The sequence below is a fragment of the Athene cunicularia genome (assembly GCF_003259725.1).
Source record: "Athene cunicularia isolate RWA chromosome 9 unlocalized genomic scaffold, athCun1 chr9_part2, whole genome shotgun sequence".
In the NCBI taxonomy this organism is placed as follows: Eukaryota; Metazoa; Chordata; class Aves; order Strigiformes; family Strigidae; genus Athene; species Athene cunicularia.
This window is the reverse complement of record NW_020799111.1, coordinates 2,491,181-2,509,434: the sequence shown is the minus strand read 5'-3', so window position 1 is coordinate 2,509,434 and position 18,254 is coordinate 2,491,181. Positions and strand designations below refer to the sequence as shown.

The 18,254-nt window shown below is 40.9% G+C and overlaps 1 protein-coding gene across 1 annotated transcript in view; it reads right to left on the bottom strand.

The window, feature by feature from the left end:
- The window catches only part of LOC113483712 (serine/threonine-protein phosphatase 2A regulatory subunit B'' subunit alpha-like), a 57,470-nt gene that overhangs the window by 23,166 nt on the left and 16,050 nt on the right, over positions 1–18,254 (bottom strand). Inside the window, exons 3-4 of the mRNA XM_026855491.1 lie at positions 3,923–4,183; positions 1,577–1,680 (exon numbers count right to left, since the gene is read on the bottom strand). Coding sequence (XP_026711292.1) covers positions 1,577–1,680; positions 3,923–4,183 — 365 coding nt within the window. The remainder of the gene's footprint in view (positions 1–1,576; positions 1,681–3,922; positions 4,184–18,254) is intronic.

Sequence of the window (18,254 nt, the reverse complement as noted above, 5' to 3'; positions counted from 1 at the left end):
GAACTTCCAGAAGTAAAAAAAAAAAAAAAAAAGGAAAAAAAAATATTTAGTGGCTCACAAGCAATCCTGTAGCTGCACATTCATATCATGCTGTCAATTAACAGATACATTCTAAATGAGATGCAGAGAATAGGTGCTAATGTTTTAGCTTTAAAAAACCAAAATACATCAGGCCCATAAAAATAAACCCCAAAGCCATGTTTTAGCAACAAACTAGAAGACTGGATTTTCAGAATTATTCTATACCCAGCAATTCCTATTGATTTCACATGATATCTGTGAGTATGTAGCATTTTAGTCAGGTCATCTACCAAGATGCTTGAAAACAGGCTTCAACAATTAAAGATGCTTGTTTTAAAGTTACAACTCTGTCCAGATAGCTATAGTCTAACTTTAACATGAACACTACATTTCTTTTTGTCTATCACGTTTCCAGAAAAAAAAATACCCTGTAACTGTCAGAGGGAAAGAGGAGGGGAAAAAAGTCTTTCTAAACGAGCAACTAAACCAAGACAAGCATACAAAACTTGGCTTGGAAATAGTGTGGTTAAAAGAATACAGAAGAGGGGCATGACCACAGTCTGCAAGTATCTGAAGGATGTGAAAGTCAGGAGGAGTGAAAATATGTGGTATCATACACAAGGGATTAATTAGGAGTAATTGGACCAACTAAGGAAGGAAAAAAATGTTGTCTGTGTCAAGAAAAACTTACTGATCACAGTCACCATTAACATTTTTGCAATTTTGCCAGGGTAACTAGAAGCTGTTTTGACATTATCATCACAGGAAATACTTGGGAACTCAGGGTTAAAGGCTACTTCAAGAATCTGAAGAGTCAAAATTTACATCAAAAATTAGAATTCTCTCTCGGTATGAGATGGAAACATTGTTCAGGTGTTGCACAAAGTAGACTGAAGCCTGAATTGCCCCAGAGAGAAAAACATTAGGCAAGAGAGCAAGTCTGTTCCATCTCACACCTCTGACTCCAAGCACAATATATCTAGAGCTCTGCATTTCAAAAAGAAGCCTTGACAATGTTATGTGGAAATGACTGTCAAACACCTCAGATTTATTACACAGCATGATTGAGGAAGGTAGTAAGTATTAAAAAATCCCAGAGCATCCACCTGTATGATGCTTATTTTACATTCCTTCTTCCTGTCCTATAACACGCTTCCTCTCTCCATTCCCAAATGTCACTCACTTAATGCCCTAGTGTAGCAGCAATAAGGCCTGAGATAAATATATCCAAAATCCACTGACATCTATCAGCTATCTCAGAATAGCTGACATTTCTAGGGAGTGTGTTAATATATTTTATATGCCAAACAGACCAACACACCTCATCATCCATACAACTGCTTCAAAGTTTGTTGATGCAGCATGAAACAAGTGTTCAGGGAGTTTTGGGGAAAACTTAAGCTGATGAAGATTTTTAAGACATTTATTTTCTTCTAAAGAAAAGACAATGATTTGGTGGAAAAAAAAAAAAAAAAAAAAAAAAAAAAAAAAAAAGATTTCTATGGCAGGCTGTTCTCTTTTTCCAGAAAGTGAATGTTGCTTTTGCTATACTCACTTTCTCCACATAGATACAAACGAGTGTACAGATACAGATCCTGTCCTTTCTCCTCCTGATGCATTGAACATAGGTGCTTTCCAGTAGAGTGGGCAGCCACATATCTGTAATGAAACACCAGAACAAATAGGAATACAAAAGCACTCAAAAGAACCTGCTTGTTTATACACCCACTGAGACTTTTACATAAGGAAAGTGGTAAAGGCACGCAGGTTAGTCAAAAAGCTATTTACTGTATGCCAAGGTTCAGAACCCACCAGTAACTTTCTACTTTACCATATGACTTTTTAAGTAGCTGAGAAATATGTCCTGTCACATAGGAAAAGGATTAGAGACTATTAAGCTCTGTCTTTGACTGAGATGTTTAGCAAGATAACCTGTGAAGTGGAGAGACACGGCACTGCCTTCCAGAAGTGGACTCGCATCAACTGCCTCACTGACACACTTTCAAAAAGGATGACCCATTCTCTATATGGGCTGACTTCTCATTGACAGCAAGGAAACTTCAATTCTAATTATAGACAATTATTTATAAAATGCCTGAACGTGAAATAATTCTCATCCTGTAGGTCTCAGTGCAGTGCCTCACACCCAGAACAGGCTGTTTTCCCAACACCGCTAGATCTCAGCAGGGTAACAAGAAAATGAAAACACAAGCAGAAAAAGGCTGATTCCAGCAAAAGGACTCCCTGATCATAACTTTTTACTAGCTTCTGCAGAGGCTGCTAGCTTTCAGGTGGTAATCAGTGAAAGCTCAAGCATTCTCTAATGCCTCATAAAAGCAGAGTTGAAAACAGCTTCAAACATTCAGCTACAACTTCAGGAAACCTCGTTACCACAAAGATCTTTTCAGCCACTTTTATGACTCTGGACAAGATATCAGAACATGTGCAAAACACAGGCTTTGGAGGGAGTACAGCTGATTTAAGGCAAGCACAGGGAAGAAGGATATCACACCAAATGGAAAGAGTAATATTCTGAAGTAATTGAGGCATCATTTCTGCCTTTCCCACAAAAATCTTTCAACTCTTCTACTAAGGACAACTATCCTTAGTGAGTGAGTCCATTCTCAACTTTTTGTCTGGGCCTGCATGTTTCTTTGGGAACCCCAATCAGCATAAGAACTGCTTTCGGATTTAGCCACCCCTGTGTCAGGTGACTATACAGCTGTTTAGCTACTCTGAGGAATGAAGTTTCCTTTCTGCTGTTTTCTGTAGCTGGTTCTCCTGCATTTATTTCCGAGCCCCCAAACATACCATTATCAATAATCCCATGGAACAGAAGCAAACCTTACAGTAGTTAGATGGCACAGAGCACATCCATGTGGAGACAGATGCAGAGACCAGACAAAGGCAGAGGTCTCTTCCACACCACTCTCCAGCTTTTCACAGTTTGAACACGACAGGTCACACACTGTTGCCTGTCTTGTCATAAAATCAGTTTCAAGCCTTTTTTTTGTCAAGCAAAGTAGTTTTTCAGTTTATGTTTTCAGAGATGGTTTACAAATAATGCCATTCAATTCCTCTAAAACCAAACAAAAAGCCAACCTACTCTCTTTTGAGAAAGATCTTCCTTCTCGGAAAACAAGTGTTCCTCTTGGACAGAACATCGTTGCTCAATCTACAGTGCCAAAGATGCATTCAGGGCAAACTGAACATATGAGATATGTCTGACAACTGCTAGTTTTAGATCAGCATTACTAAAAACCATGGTTGAAGAAGAGGAAAACAGAACCACCCATCTGCATCGTGCTCCCACACAAGTGCTGTGTTTTGTTCCCTGAAGCCAAGAACTCATTAGCAGGCTGTAACAACTCCAAGTCTGCTGACACCTGCATTATGGATATTGAACATACACATCTCGGTGGCTGAGGGTTGACTAAACATTTCCCTCTTCTATGTCCAAGGAGGTGTAGGTTGGAAACTGTTTTTTCAGGCAATACTACAATAGCATACATATGGCCAGATTAGTGGGGCAGCTAACCACAAAGAAGGTAGGTGGCACTACCTGAAGCCACAGAGGCAGACTAAGTTTCTGCTATCTCTTCTGAGCATAACTATGGAAGAACAGAAAAAGAAAAATGCATTTTGGATTTGGTAAGAAATCTGAAAGAATGATTTTGCAAATCAAAGCAAGAAAGAGCATATACATCACACGTATGTGTATGCTCAGCAAACTGAGCCCATTTTTATTTACTATTTTCTTAATCTACACAAAAACATTCAAAGCATAAGGATATTTGTTCTTTTTTTTCACTAAAAATGAGAAGAACAGCTGTGAGATATCTTCTTAGTTTTAGTTTCAGTCTTTCTCTTCAAAAAAATGAAAAGCCTAGAGAATAGTTACCTTAGCAATTTTCCCCATTTCACAGATGTTTGCTTTCTCATCTTCAAACTCTGTAAAGGCTTCTTCAATCCTGGCAATGATTTCTTCATGATTAGTGCAGACATTCGGAAGTCCTTTAGGGAAGTAGAAACGTGGAATGTTTATCGACAAAGGGGTACTGCTGGTGGCTTTAGTCACAGGCAGAAGAGTGCAAGGGCTAACCACGGAGTTCAAAGGGACTGGGGATGAAGTTCCAGGTTTCTTCTCTTGTTTACTTTGAACCTGAAAATGTAATGAATAACAAATACTTTTAACAGCATGGCATACCAAGCAGGTGAAAATAATCTGTGCTTCCAGCAATTAGGAAAAAAATTAAAAGCCACCAACTATCAAATTATAACACGTGGATAAAAATGCATGTCCTCAGTAGCCAATTAAGACATTTCTGCAATACCAAACATTACAAATTCAGGACACGTCACATCTGCTTTTACGTAGTTTTTGTGCATTTTATGTATGTAGCTGTGGATTATGCTACACTATTGAACCACCAGAGAACACACCACTCTGCAATTCAGCAACACTATAGAACAAGGACAATGCTATTTCTTCTCATGCTGGTCACTCTGTCATTCTGCCCCATAAACAAGCAGCATCAAAATCTGCTCTTTTGTATTTCCCCTTTGAACTAGAACACCTACCCACACAAATGTCTTGCCTCATGTATGGGCAAACTGATATTTATAACACGGACATTTTCCATTCCCTGGGAACATAATTAGTTTTGCCAAAGTATTGCTTCACAGATAAATTAAGAAAAGACTTGCAAGACTATCTTCTTAATTTCAGGAAGCTTTTTATTCTATGCCCACCTTAAACAGTCCAAGACATCATTTTGTTCAAGATACCAAGTACTAGCAAATCAATTTTTGCATTAGGAATTACAACAGCCAGCACAGTTCGTCATTATACACCCACGTGATACAGCACATTAGTGCAGAATTAGCGCAAAATGCAAAAGGTCTGTTTACAACTCCAGCTGAAAGAGTGCCTTAGCAGGCAAAGCATCCAAAGGTTTCACTGAATCAGCACCTACATCATTTGCTGAAGAACAAGGAGAAAACTGGGAGCTGAAACTAGCCCTTTGGCATGCCTGTTTGAAGGTGGTCTTTCCTCCCACGCCTACCACCCTTCTTCATTAGCTCTACCATCCTATCACTCCCATCCTGTCTGCAATAAACATGTGGCTGATACGGTGATCCCCACTAAATCGCCTTTCTAATGGATCTCTGCAATCTTCTAGCTTAAGCTATAAACCAATACTTTTCATAAAAGGCAGCATTTGTATTTAAGTACACAATGAGATCCTAAAATCGGTAATTTTTCAGACATGGGAGGAAATGTTTTTTTAAACTCTGAAAAGTAGTTACAGTATAAGCAGCAGAATTCAGATGCTGGAATGCTGAGGGAGGACAAATTCCCTACTCCCCCGTTAATACACACTTTCTTGGGAAGAGGCGACAGGCTTGCCTGTTGCACAATGGTTCGAATGCAAGAGTTATTAATATAACAACATATGTGATAAGAGGCTGATAAGGCAATAGTCAAGTAAATACAGCTGCAGCTTTCAGTTTGTTTATTCTAACTATTTCAAAACAAAATGGTTTTAGTATAAAGTAGCCAAGTCTGAGTTCATTAAATACACTAGAATGTATATGATGAACTGATTAAACTCTTTGCTGTATTATTTTCCAGGAATTTGGAGGTTTTTTCCTAAACACATACTGAATACACCAACTTACCATGGGTTTGCTTTCAAGGAAGGTGAAGTAAGAATTGTCAAAGCTTCCTTAAGCCCTGCTTTTACCTACAGCTTAGAATACTTTATTCATTCTTCAGAGACCTGTGGAACAAGAGATGGAAGGATCTTCCTCCTCTTCACTCCTGTGCTTCACTGTTCTTTCTTTAAATGGGGAGGACCTCTCCCTTCTCCCACAAGCTGTCCCATTTCAGGAGCAGGAAAACATGGACTTACACACATATGCCAGCCAAACCATACTTTTGTACTCTAACTTCTCTGTACAGAACACATTAACCTGGAGCTTGAGTTTCTTTAAGTCCTTCTCTCCTGTGTCCGGCAACACAAGAAAAGCTGAAGATCACTTTCAGCTTTCAGGATTTCTCCATACCAGTATTCAGTCTGTATGGTCCTCAATATAGCTCTCAGGCTTTGGAGAACAAGACAGATTACCACCATCTGTTCTTCCTCCCATCCTCCTTGACTTTTCCTACTCGCTCACATACGGCACATCTTTGTGTCTGATCCTGAGTGATGTGGGAACTCAAAGTGGGCCAGCTCTGAGGCTCAGTGTTTCTGAGGCTGAAGAGGGCTGTGGGACAGGGTAAACATGAGCTCTGGTTACTCTGTCCCATAGCACAACAATGCAGGCAGATGACCTGAAACGAGGACAAGGGGTTAAACTGAGGGAAAGCTGGTCACTCACTTTGGGAGTAGCAGTTCACTGGGTTAATAGAAGACAACCCTTCTCCTGGCTTCCTTTCCCTCCTTACTCAGTAGAGTAACAAAAGCAAAATCCTGACAGACTGAAAGTGTCTGGGAAGGGAGCACAAGGCCCCAAAGTAGTCACTGCTGCATGTTAGAAGTAGATGAAGTACTACCCGCCACCTCCTATGGCTGTTTGCTCCAGTAAGGGAGCCTAAGCAAGAGGGGTGACAGAGCTCCCCAAGACAGGCCTTCTCAAGAAGCCCCTACCTGATTGGGAAATAGCAGGTTAATGAATGTGACCTTGGTGTGTAAGTCAAGCTAGCAATTTGACTTGAGAGAAATCACACACACCAGGACTTCTGCTTTTCCAGTCTGCCTCCCAGCCCAGCTAGGGGCTTTTCCAGCCACTACTCAGTAGTTTTCACTTTCTGGATTCCAGCAGAGGGGAAATCCCTGCTGGTCTCTCACAACACCATATTCATACAAACAATGCAAAGCTGGAACAGACAATGAGATGCCAACTGGAGCCACTTGACTTCTATAATAGGACTTAACATCAGTTTGTCTTGAAGACCTGCTTCTCAAATAGGTTTATTGCTCATTAATCTCTTAAATGCGTGCACGCAGGCCCAGCTGTCAGGACTGTGAGGAAATAAAAGAAATTACATAAATTTAACAGAAAGGTCCACAAATCAGAAGGAAACCAACCAAAACACTGTTCTCTCAAAGGACACTGACTCTTCACTTGAAGAATATATCCCTTTCCCTTACAGGACAAGAGAACTGGATTTATTTTTTTTTCCTTCTTTCATGGAAGGCAAAGAAGTATCTCCAAAGCAGACCACCGCAACAACTATGACATTTTCCTCCTCTTCTGCATACCATATACATGCCAAACATGGCACAAGATTCGAGCTGATCATCCTGTAACACAACTGATGCACTCTGCCCTGGCCTCCACCTTCTGAAAAGCAGAGCAACTCATTTTTCCTCCAGATACTGCCAAAGTCAGCAATGCTTGGTACCAGCTCACATAAGCCACAAGTCAGGACTCCAGAATCTACATTAATTTCCTGATCCACGACCACAGCACAAGCGAGAAGGCTAGACATCTGTAGGAGCAATACAGGGAATGCTGCTAAGCTTCAAAGCAGGGAGCCTTTTCAGACATAAGTTTGCAGCTGCTCTTCCCAGTAAGACTGAATCACTAACTTCTGCTCAGTCCAAGTCAAACAAGGTGCAAACATTGCTCATGGATGGCTTCTTTTCAGAAGACTCTACCTCAGAAATACAAATAAAGTTTTTGAGCTTTGTCTTCTTCCTTCTCATGTAAGAAATAAGCTATCTACAATAAAACAAAGAGAAAACAACAAGAAAAACTAGCTCTTGAGTATCCTGTTCCCTGCAACAATCTTGCAAGTTAATACTCTGGGGTGGGTATAACCAGCTGTCAACCATTATGGAGACAGCAGGGACTTAATTACAACTATTAGTGAAAAAAGTAAAGCGATAGGAGAGAAAATTCTGTGGGAATTCTTTGGAAAAAAGTTTCTTGTTGCAAAAAGTTAACCTTACATGCTGTTTACTTAGCTGTTTTCTCCAACAGAGATGTGCATTTTCAGAAAGGACAAGCAAGAAAGAAAATTACAAATACTATAATAAATCTTTTAGCTTTGTTACCAATGGCAAAATTTTTTTTTTTTTTGGCTAAAGAGGAAGATAAAATTAAATCCCTTTTAAAAGTACTGTTCTATATCATAGCATAATTTACCTCAACTAAAATCTGTCTATCTACTATATCACCTCTTGCCAGTCATACAATTTATTTACGGACAGACTAAAATAGTGACATCTGCATTATAAATAAACCTGACAGAACCACTGCCTCACTGTAGCTACACAAACAAAGCACAGAGACTAAACCTCTGCCATCCAGGCCTGTCTCTCAGGGATTTGTCAGTCCCAGCAGAAATCTCCATAGGAGAAAGCAGTATCACATCAAGTGCTCAAATACTTTCTACTCCTTCCTCCTGGCCTCAATCTCCCACAGGATCCAAGATAATATGTTTACCAGTTTCTTGTTTTTTTCCAAATGGGATTCTGTAATCCCCTTTTTTAGGGTACAGTGACTCAGCCTGGTTTCTTGCACTCCACAGTGCTGACTTAATGTCTCCTTCCATTTTTTACAGTTCCTGTCTTACTGAAGTCTGATGGTAACTGGACATAAGCCATCCTCAAAGATCATCACTTCTCCAGAGCTGATTTGTATCTGTCACCCGAGACTTTCTCTTCCTTTCCTTCCCTGAAGCCCTTTCCCATCATTGTATCTTTCTTACCCATCTCTAAGGACAGCAAGAACACCAAAGGTTCATCTGCACATTGCTCCCAACAGCATGAAGAGCAGAGGCCATGAGAAGATGCCTTTCTGAATAGAATCTTTTCTACTGCTACTGTAAACTAACCTACCAGGAGAAACAAAAGTCAAATCACAGCAAAACAAAAATGAAAACAAACTCTACCTAAGCAACACAGAATCACAAAAGGATTTAGGTTGAAAGGGATGCAAGGCTAACTCTAAGGCTAGATCAAGTTCTTCATGGCCTTATCCAGTTGAGTTTTGAAAACACAGACCTCACATGCCTCCAACTGACAAATGTGCCTATAGATCTTTACACATGCCCTTTCCACAAGTGATAATACTTCTGCCCACACTCCAAATGCTTCCCTGAAAACTCCGTGGAGAAGACAACCAGTGTGCATCAAAATTAATTCAAACAGAAGGACAACAGTGGGCATAAACTCCCACTGCAATTCTCATCTGTCCTGATCTGCAGATGACACTTAAGCAGGGGGAAGGCTGGCATGATGAAAGGCAAACTGTTCAACTACTTCCATGAGAAGAGGTGCCAAGTTTCCCACCTGTATACAGCAATTCCAAGCATTGGTTCAGGCTGGGAACCCACTGGCTGAGCAACAGCCCTGCTGAAAAGCATGTGGGGGCAATGGTGTGCACCAGGATGAACGTGAGCCCGCAGCACTGGCTGATTACAAATAAGGCAAACGAAGTACTAGACTGCATCAGGAGTAGGGCCAGGAGAATATGGGAAGTTATCTCCTCTGCCTGACACTAGTGAGGCTACATCTGGATTACTGTGACCAGTTTGGGGCCTTCACTTCAAAAAGGATTGGGAGAGACCAGACAAATCCACAGAAGGCAAATCAGACAGCCAGGGTCAGGAGCATGTGGCAGGAGAGACTGAGGGGCTGAGCCTGTCTAGCCAGGCAAGAGGAAGCTAAGGGATGGGTTAATCACAGCCTACAGCTATCTGAAGCACAGTTAGAGATGACAGAGCCAAACTCTGTAGTGGTACACTGTATAAAAGGTGTAACAGCCATTAACTGCAGCTGGGGGGGTGGGGGGGTGTTAGGCTGGAGGATGAATTTAACTGAAGGTAGTACAGCCTGCAAGGTCACTGGAAAGGGGGTGGTGGAAATCCCTATCCTTGGGGAGTTTAAGACTTGGATAAAGCCAGTGTTGATGTGACCTAGTGTTAGGAATAGTCTTCCTACAAGTGAGATGTTGGATTACAGACATCCCTAACTCCCTACCAACACTACTGTGGGAGGGTCTCTGATCCTTCCATAAGCAGTCCTGCAAAAGGTGAACATGAGAATTGAAACGTCTCTACTCCCTTATCACCCCCTTATTACCTTCCCTGCTGCTAGCACTTTTTCTGTAGTTCATGAGCCCAGTTACCTCAAATCTTAGGCCATCTCACTAACACACCCAAGCCACAAGGTACAGCCCCACAACTCACAAAAATTAACATCTCACTGCTGCCAAGCAGGAGAACTCCCCTCTCTGTCCTCTATCCCCAAATGTACATTGTCACTGTGTACTAAGGGCCAGCTCCAGAGCTTGCCAGACCACTCTGTGAACTGATTTAACCTACTTGGAAAGGCAGAAAACAAACTTAGCTTTGTTTCTGAATGATATTCTACTGTCTTACAAGTTCAGCTCATTCACAGAAAAGCCCATGGGGCCCAGCATAAGACAAGGGTGACACAGTGAGGAGGTAGCAAGAGGGAACAAGTACTGGAAGAAAGAGAAAAGGAAGTAAGACCATCTTTTCTCAGCTGCAATTGCTCACTGCATTAGTTCACTTGCCTTGGATCTACAGCTCCAGAGCAGTTATTCTCGATGCATTTAGCAGCAAAGGTCGCTACTCCTACTTCAGACCAGGTGGAGGGCTCCTGTACCAAAGGCTTGTCAATTTTTCCAGTTGGGTCTACTAGATCTTCTCTTTCTCTGCAAGCCATACCCTGATTACATCCTTAGGTGATCAGACTAACTCTGGAGAGTAAATCTTGCTGTGCTGAATAGTTCTTGTTAGTCTCTTCTAAATTGCTTGTGGTCTCCGCCCAAGTTTATTACTACACATTATTACTTCATGCAATCCTCCTCCAGGGAGTGAAAAAATGTTCCAGAGATTAACCTCGTATACATACTTTAACCTGTCACCAGAGATCATGAAAACAAAATGCACTACAATATACTCTGAAGCAATTTTACTAGCCATTTCTTTGGAAACAGCTGTACCATGCATAATTTCAACTTAACTTCCTCACTGGGTCACCTATCTATTAAATATAGATGAAGCTTAAGATGGGCTGATTTCAGCATATTGTGACCCCTGTAAAGCTGGGGTGGCTACATGCCCATTTGGTGTCCTAGCATAAGTTACTCCCATCTTTTGCCAGTTGTCCCAGAAAGCAAGTACAGCAGCTGGGATTTACCAAGAAATCTAGCGGTGGTATAGTCTCCATTTCTTTAGCTACATCTCCATGATCTTAAGTGTCTTTTCCAACCTACATGAGTCTATGATGTCCTTCAGCCACAGCCCAGAGATAGTAGGAAAGAGCACAAAAGCACCTTGTGATGTTAAAATCACAAATGGCAGAGCCAGGTAGGCTGGTCTGTGCACAAATTTGTACAGTAAAGAGAACAACCCACTAAATACAGCATAATGTTGTGGTTATTTCACATGCAACAGGAGACATTCAGAGCAATCATGTACACAGAGTTTTTCCTTATGAAAAAACACATTAAAGATTTAATAGTCTTACATTACCTCTCCCTATTATTAAATCACTGCCCTTGCTGTTAATTTTTTCCCCTTGTTTACAAAGACATTTTAACTCTGCAATCTAACCCTGGAAGGTTTATTTTTAAACCTGTTGGTATCTAGCTGCAAATACCTTTCTGCAAATAGACACGCCTAGGGGGGACACAGTTTGATTCTCTGATCCAATAAAAAATACAAAGCAACAGAAAAAGAAAAAGAAACGCCAAGCATTCAAACCTGGGCCTGCTGGAATGACTTCAGCCTCCTCTTGAATCGAGATGGAAGAACAAAGTCACAGCCCTTCGCAAGGAAAGCTAGCTCCCCTCCTAAGTCTGGGTCCCTCCGCAGAGAACTCTCCTTGATCATCATCCTGGTTAGCTCCTAGGCAGATGTTGCCCTTTCCAGAAGGGGCACAGGGACTCCGTAGGAGACCACGTCAACACCAGCACGTTGCTTTCTTTTTTTTGATTTTTACAGGTGAAAAATGGCAAATGGCTTCAACATACTACGTCTTCTCCCTCTTCACAGGGACAACATCTAGAGATTTTTATCTTACTCCTGAAACCAAACCTCCCTTTTTAAACTTATATTCAAAGTATCTTTCAGTACCACCAGGATCTTCTGCCTTCTTGTAATACTTTAATTCAGAAACATGATCTACAACAGAATCTATTTCCCTGCTGGCTACATGACAGACAATCTGTCCTTGGCTTGTAATAGGCCAGGGGTAATATGGGAAAGGAAGCACCCACCACCACTACCAGGAGTGCTAAAATTAGATGCACTGCAGAAGTGGCTAAATATACCATCTTCCCCAATAGTTCTTACTTTATGTGCTTCAGTGCTGAAACCTGAAGTGCAAACTTGCATCAGACTCAGCTAGAGTTAAACCACACACTCTCAGCCAAGTGCACATATGATGCCAGTTTGAGGTCCCTGCATTTGAGGTGATGAAGCAGATGATCAGCATTAGTTCCCACTCTAGACCAAAGGCTGTAATTTTCAATACACACCAGTTTTTCCTTCTTGCTTGGAAAAAGAAAATCATATAGTTTCTTTAACGCCAAGCAAGCACATAATGGTGATCTTGGATAATAAGCTCAGGCATTCTAATGCAGTTCTTAAAAAAAGTTTCATAAAGATGCCAAAATGCATCATTCTTTTTATTCACTTTTTCCATAACTCTTGCAAGGCAAAGGCAAAGTAATTCTCAGTGGACAATAGTCTACTCTTTCTCTGTAGGACCTTGAGCAAGTACACTTCAAAGTCTTGCTCAGACTTTGTCTAGGCTTGTTAAAAGTGTGTTTTCCCTCTCCTATCATGACAATAGTGCTAACAAAGGCCTAAATTCAGCTCTAACTCCACAAAGTGAACAGACACCTAGTCCCATGGTCTGCTTTCCCTCTTGACTTCAAAAGTAGTGACTACTTTTCCAGTTTATTTTCTAAACTTAGTAACACAGAACAACATCCCATTTCTAGCTAGTAGGGCTTGCTTTTATCAAGGTAGTGCATTTGAAATGAAAAGGTCTCACTGAGCTGCATGAACAGAAAACTTTTATCAAACATGAGCCTCTGACATCCTTCTCCTGGTTTCCTGTAGAAGGCCTAAAGTAAATTCAAATACAGCATCACTTAATGTGACTAGACTACAGATAGACACAAACAGCCTCTCCCAAATTATGCTCTTACCATCACAGATTTACTTTTGTGCAGTTAAATGGACTGTTTACTAAAGGAGACTCCCAACTGTCATTCACAAAAGGAATTTTTTATGTCTTCATAATTTTGTATCAAAACCCCCAAGTCTTAATTTCTCTCCTGTTGCTTCTCAATCATCAGGCCATAGTCCCACAACCTGGGCTGTGGAATCCAGTTCTTTACCAAAGAAGATAGTCTGGGTTCCTCCAGGTCACAGTCTGAACTATGCAACCTGGGAACTGAAAAAGTTATGAAGTCCAGGTGTATATTCAGGGATACAAGTCCGAAGAATCAGAAGGTTATTACCATGTCATTAACCCACTTTTCCAGGTGTCCTGCAAACGAGCATGAAGCCTAACAGAGTGGCAAGATGAGGATGTGAATGAGAAAAGTGGCCACAAAAAAGAAAAAGGCAGGCAGGAATGTTTTTACTGTAATTGCCACTAAATGGATACACAGATCCATACGCAACAGTTTTGGAATAAATTTTGGTTTTCTTACTCATAATTTTTTCTAAACATTAAGGCAATGGCTGAAGAGCCCACAAGGCTCTGCTGGACTGGGAGTCTGGCACATCTCATAGCAGCATGTCAGAAGGCGATTTATTTTAAATCATCTGCAGCAAGTGTAAGTACTTCATCTTCAAGTGATCTCTCACCCTGATTGCAGACTGCAGAGGAAATTTAGTCCAAAGAACCCCTCATCCCTACAGCTGCATCCAGACCAGCTACAGTGGGCTTTAAGAGATAGATGAGTACATCTCTCATGCATACAGCAGCCACTAGCTACCACTAAAAAAACCCCAACAAAACAGCCACAACATTTCATTCACAAATTAACCAGTCATAATAGAACCCAGAAGTCTGGGTTGGTGGTTCCCCCCTCCCTCCCCCAGGTAACCTGGAAAACTACATAATCTGGAGGCAAAGCTTGCTGTGTCTCAATTCAAATTTTTTGCACTAGAGCAGGTTCTTAGTATGGTACTTCCTATCCTCAAAACACACAAGGTGAATATAAATAAAAACATAAAGTACTATGAGATACTGACAGGAAGAGAATCTTGTATCAATAGTTTCAAAGTCAACTGGACAAATCCACAGCAGAGAAATCTGGTAGCAACAGCTACATATCAACAGAACAAACTGCAGTCAAATTTAGAAATTCCTCTTTGCTATAAATGACCCTGTTTAGAGCACAAAGGTGAGAGATGTCAAATCTCAAGAGGTGTCAGATTGCCTTTGTTAGCCATCAGAACATAAATCTCACCTGTGCCTAAAGCTGGAGGCTTAGTCCTAAAAGATCTGGATGACTTAATCATCACAGGTTTTAGCTGTACCCCAAAGCCTGGCTGCAACAATTCAATGTACTCTGCATAGCTGAGAAGGGCACCAGCTTCAACTGTTTTCAAAACAGATTAAAATTCTCCAGCAACAGTGTGACTTTTTTTTTTTTAGAGTCAATGAAGCTGAAAAACTCAATGTGTATCGCTAGGCTTGTTTCACCTACCTTCAAATGTCTACTTCAAGATAAATCAACTTCACACAAGCAGAGACTGCATCTGCCCTGATTGCAAAAGGTGCCCACATGCCACAAACATGTCCCTAAATGTTTGGCATCAGTTCTTTTAATTCTTTAATCTGATTTAATCCTCCCTCCCCCAATCATCTTTGATTCCAAGATACTTTAAGATTCACTTACTATTTTTGGGGGTTTTTTCAATAACTGTTACCAAACAAGAAATACCCTTTCTTACTATTTGGGTTTAGAAGTAATGAATAACTTATGTTTGAAAAGAATGCAGAATGGGTGTATAGATTCATTGACAGATAATATCAATATCTGATCAAAACAATTTGTAATATATGTAAGAGGAAAGCTGATTTTCCAGAAAGAGTTTTACAATATATTTTGGATGCATTTTGAGAAAATGTGATTGTTTCATGACAGATTTCAGTCACTACCATGTTACAGAAGCCACTTTTTACAGTTGATCACCCCACACAAGATCCTTCATAAGCATATCATTAAATTTGCAAAACGAAGAAGTACAGAGTTATGGAGTAGCATTTTGAAGGGGCAGAATTACAAAGTTGCCAGGTCAACCTTAACTTGATATGATTATGAAAGAGTCTTAACTCCACTCAGAGCCATCTTCCAGCCACCTGTTTAAGCATGCAACTTAGACATTTTAACACAAAAAAGCAAGGTGTGTGGCCGCAGGACAATGTTTTAGAGTACAGGGAGTTAGCAACACTTCTGAGAGTCCCAGCAATATGAGGAAGGATTAGACGGATACCACCTAGAACCAGCCCAGAGGCAACATGGGGCAGCAGGAAAGGCCTCTGGATATCTGACTCAGTGCTCTACCATCTGAGATATAACATGGTTAGACAAGGTGGTCAGAAACCATTTATCAACCCTGCAGACTGAAAACCCTCTGCTCTCAGATCCACAGTCTCTGTCCAGAAACAGAAGCATCACCCATTTGACCTTTGTGCAAGCAACTAATCCAGCAGAATATAAACCTAACTAAAATTTTTATCTTGTATACAAGCATCATAGTCAGCATAAAAATAGATTCAGGACCATGCAATAGGAAGTAAAGTCACGGGGGAAAGAGAAATGGGAAGCAGGACTGCTCCTTCTGGCTCACTACATCATGAGTATCCTTTGGAGCAGAAATACCCAACAGAAGAAGGACAAAAGAGAAGCCTCTTTTTGTATCAAACCCTGGTCCTGGTCTCTGCTCCTAGAATTATTCACAACCTTTATCCAACAGCTATTAAAATAAAACCCAGGAGCAGGACTTTGAGCAGAGCCCCACACTACTCAAACTTGATTCTGAAATCAGAAGGACTAAGGTTCTTACAGATTTTTTTTCTAAGGTACTTTCACTAGAGTACCAAATATTCTGCAAGCATTAACTGAATTTAAATACTTTGTCAAATTAGCCATCCTGAACGGGTGGTAGACCAAGGGCACAGCAATGTTAAGGTCAAAAACATTAATCATTGACTTCGCCAAGGACTTTGCATAGGACATTTTACCCAAGAGATAGCACACTTTACCTCCCAAAAAACCCTGACAACTCAGCACTTCTGCAGATCAGGTCAGAGAATCCCAGCATTCCCATCTCTACCTTCTTCACCACTCACTGGTTCTAGTTTCCCCCATTTCCCTCACACCTGCCAGTCCACCCAAGACTCCTTATTGCCCTCCTATCTAGAGACCAAAATATACAAAAATATTTGGGGTTTTTGTTAGCCTCTAACAGAAAACTGATTTGCTTTCACTGAACTATTTATTTCAAAAACATCACATTAAAAAAAATCAGCTTAAGACAGGCACAAAGAACAGGAAATTTTAAAACAAATAGTTGGAGGTTTAGAGATAAGCAATGGAAAACTAGATCTCAGAATGGGAAATGTTGGACACTAAAAGTATGCAATGCTTCCTGGCCTGTCTGAAAGCAGCATGATGTGCTCATGTGCTCTGCAAAATTGATGGACTTCTTGAGTATTCATTTCCTAGTTTCTAAATATTTTGGTTTTGAAAATGAAGAGGCAAGTAATTCTATTGTTCTCTGTGGAGAATCATAATTGGTTTTTATGATAAAGGGGAAGCCTGTTGCCAGTATAAGTTAGCACAGATTTCAACATAAATAGGTCAACTGAGCCAGCAAACAGTCCAGTCTGAAGTCCTTTTTCATTGCTTAGGATTTGAGGGATATTAAAACTGTCACAACCTTCATAAATGAAAGCTGCACTGTGTTTTCACTGCACTAGATCTCTGGAGTTTTTGTGTGTGCATACAATATCTGCTAGCAGTTTTATGAGCCCTAAGAAAACGTAACAAACATTCCACATATTATTCATTCAGGCACACACGTGCAATACTTTATCAGATTACACATGGAGCTCCAGCCAGATCCAGAATTACCCAGGAACAGGGATGTATTCCCTAGGTGCTATACCTAGAAGCGGCACTGTGTCCACAGCCAAGCATGTGGTCACATCTATAAAGCTTCTGCCCACTCTGCTAAGGGCTATCTCCCTCTGAAGGGTCCCAGCTGCACCCATGTGGTGCAGCACTCAGTCCAGGCCCCTTCCAGCTCCTCTGGGTCCCCAAGACAGTCATTATCTCTCGTGATCTTCCGTTCTAGGCATCAACACAAAGCAAAGGTCATGCCGCTGCATGGAAGAGAAGAGATCTCATAGTATGGATGAATGTTGTATGCCCACAGAAGGCAGGCTGGGAACAAAGTAACACACAAGCTAGGTGGGTGATTAGGGAAACAGCAGCTGCTAAGAGACCAGACAGATAAGCCGTTTTACAGTGTAAATGCCTCCAGTTTTCAAGTTATTATAGAAAAACTGCCACAAAATCACTGTCACACTTTATCAAACACATTTCTGTTTGATAGTTGAACTCACAAGTTCAAAAATCTTGTAAATTATATACCATGCAAGAATTGGTATTATAAGAGATCACTTTAGAGCTTTTGGAGCTGCTTATTTTTACATTACTTGAGGAAAAAGCTTCTTTCCCTTGCTGGAGATATCAGCCAAGTTTATGCTCACCATTTTCCACAAGCAAAGATGTTCAGAGAAACTTCAGAAACACTTGGGAGAGCCTGGTCTAAAAAGACCTCAGGGCTGTTACTTAGGGTCAGACACACCCCACTCATCCCCTTTCAGAATTGCACCAATACCTGTATTTTCAGAAAAACAGACAGTTTTGAAGACATCATTTTTGCACATCATGCTCCAACGGGAAGGAGCTGCAGAAGTTCACTTATAACCTGTGCACTTTTTAAGTGCCAATGTGGAAAGTGGAGTTTGGAAATTCAAGCCCTCTATACTTTCTGTGCACTTGCAAGTTTGGCACCAAGATATCTTGATAATTTAGCACTTGTTATCAAAGGAAAAGCACTGAGGGCTGGACAGCCTCAGCTTCCCTCTAAAGCAGGTTCCCATCAGGACCCTTTTTCCTGGAAAAAAACTACTCTTCATTTGAGATAT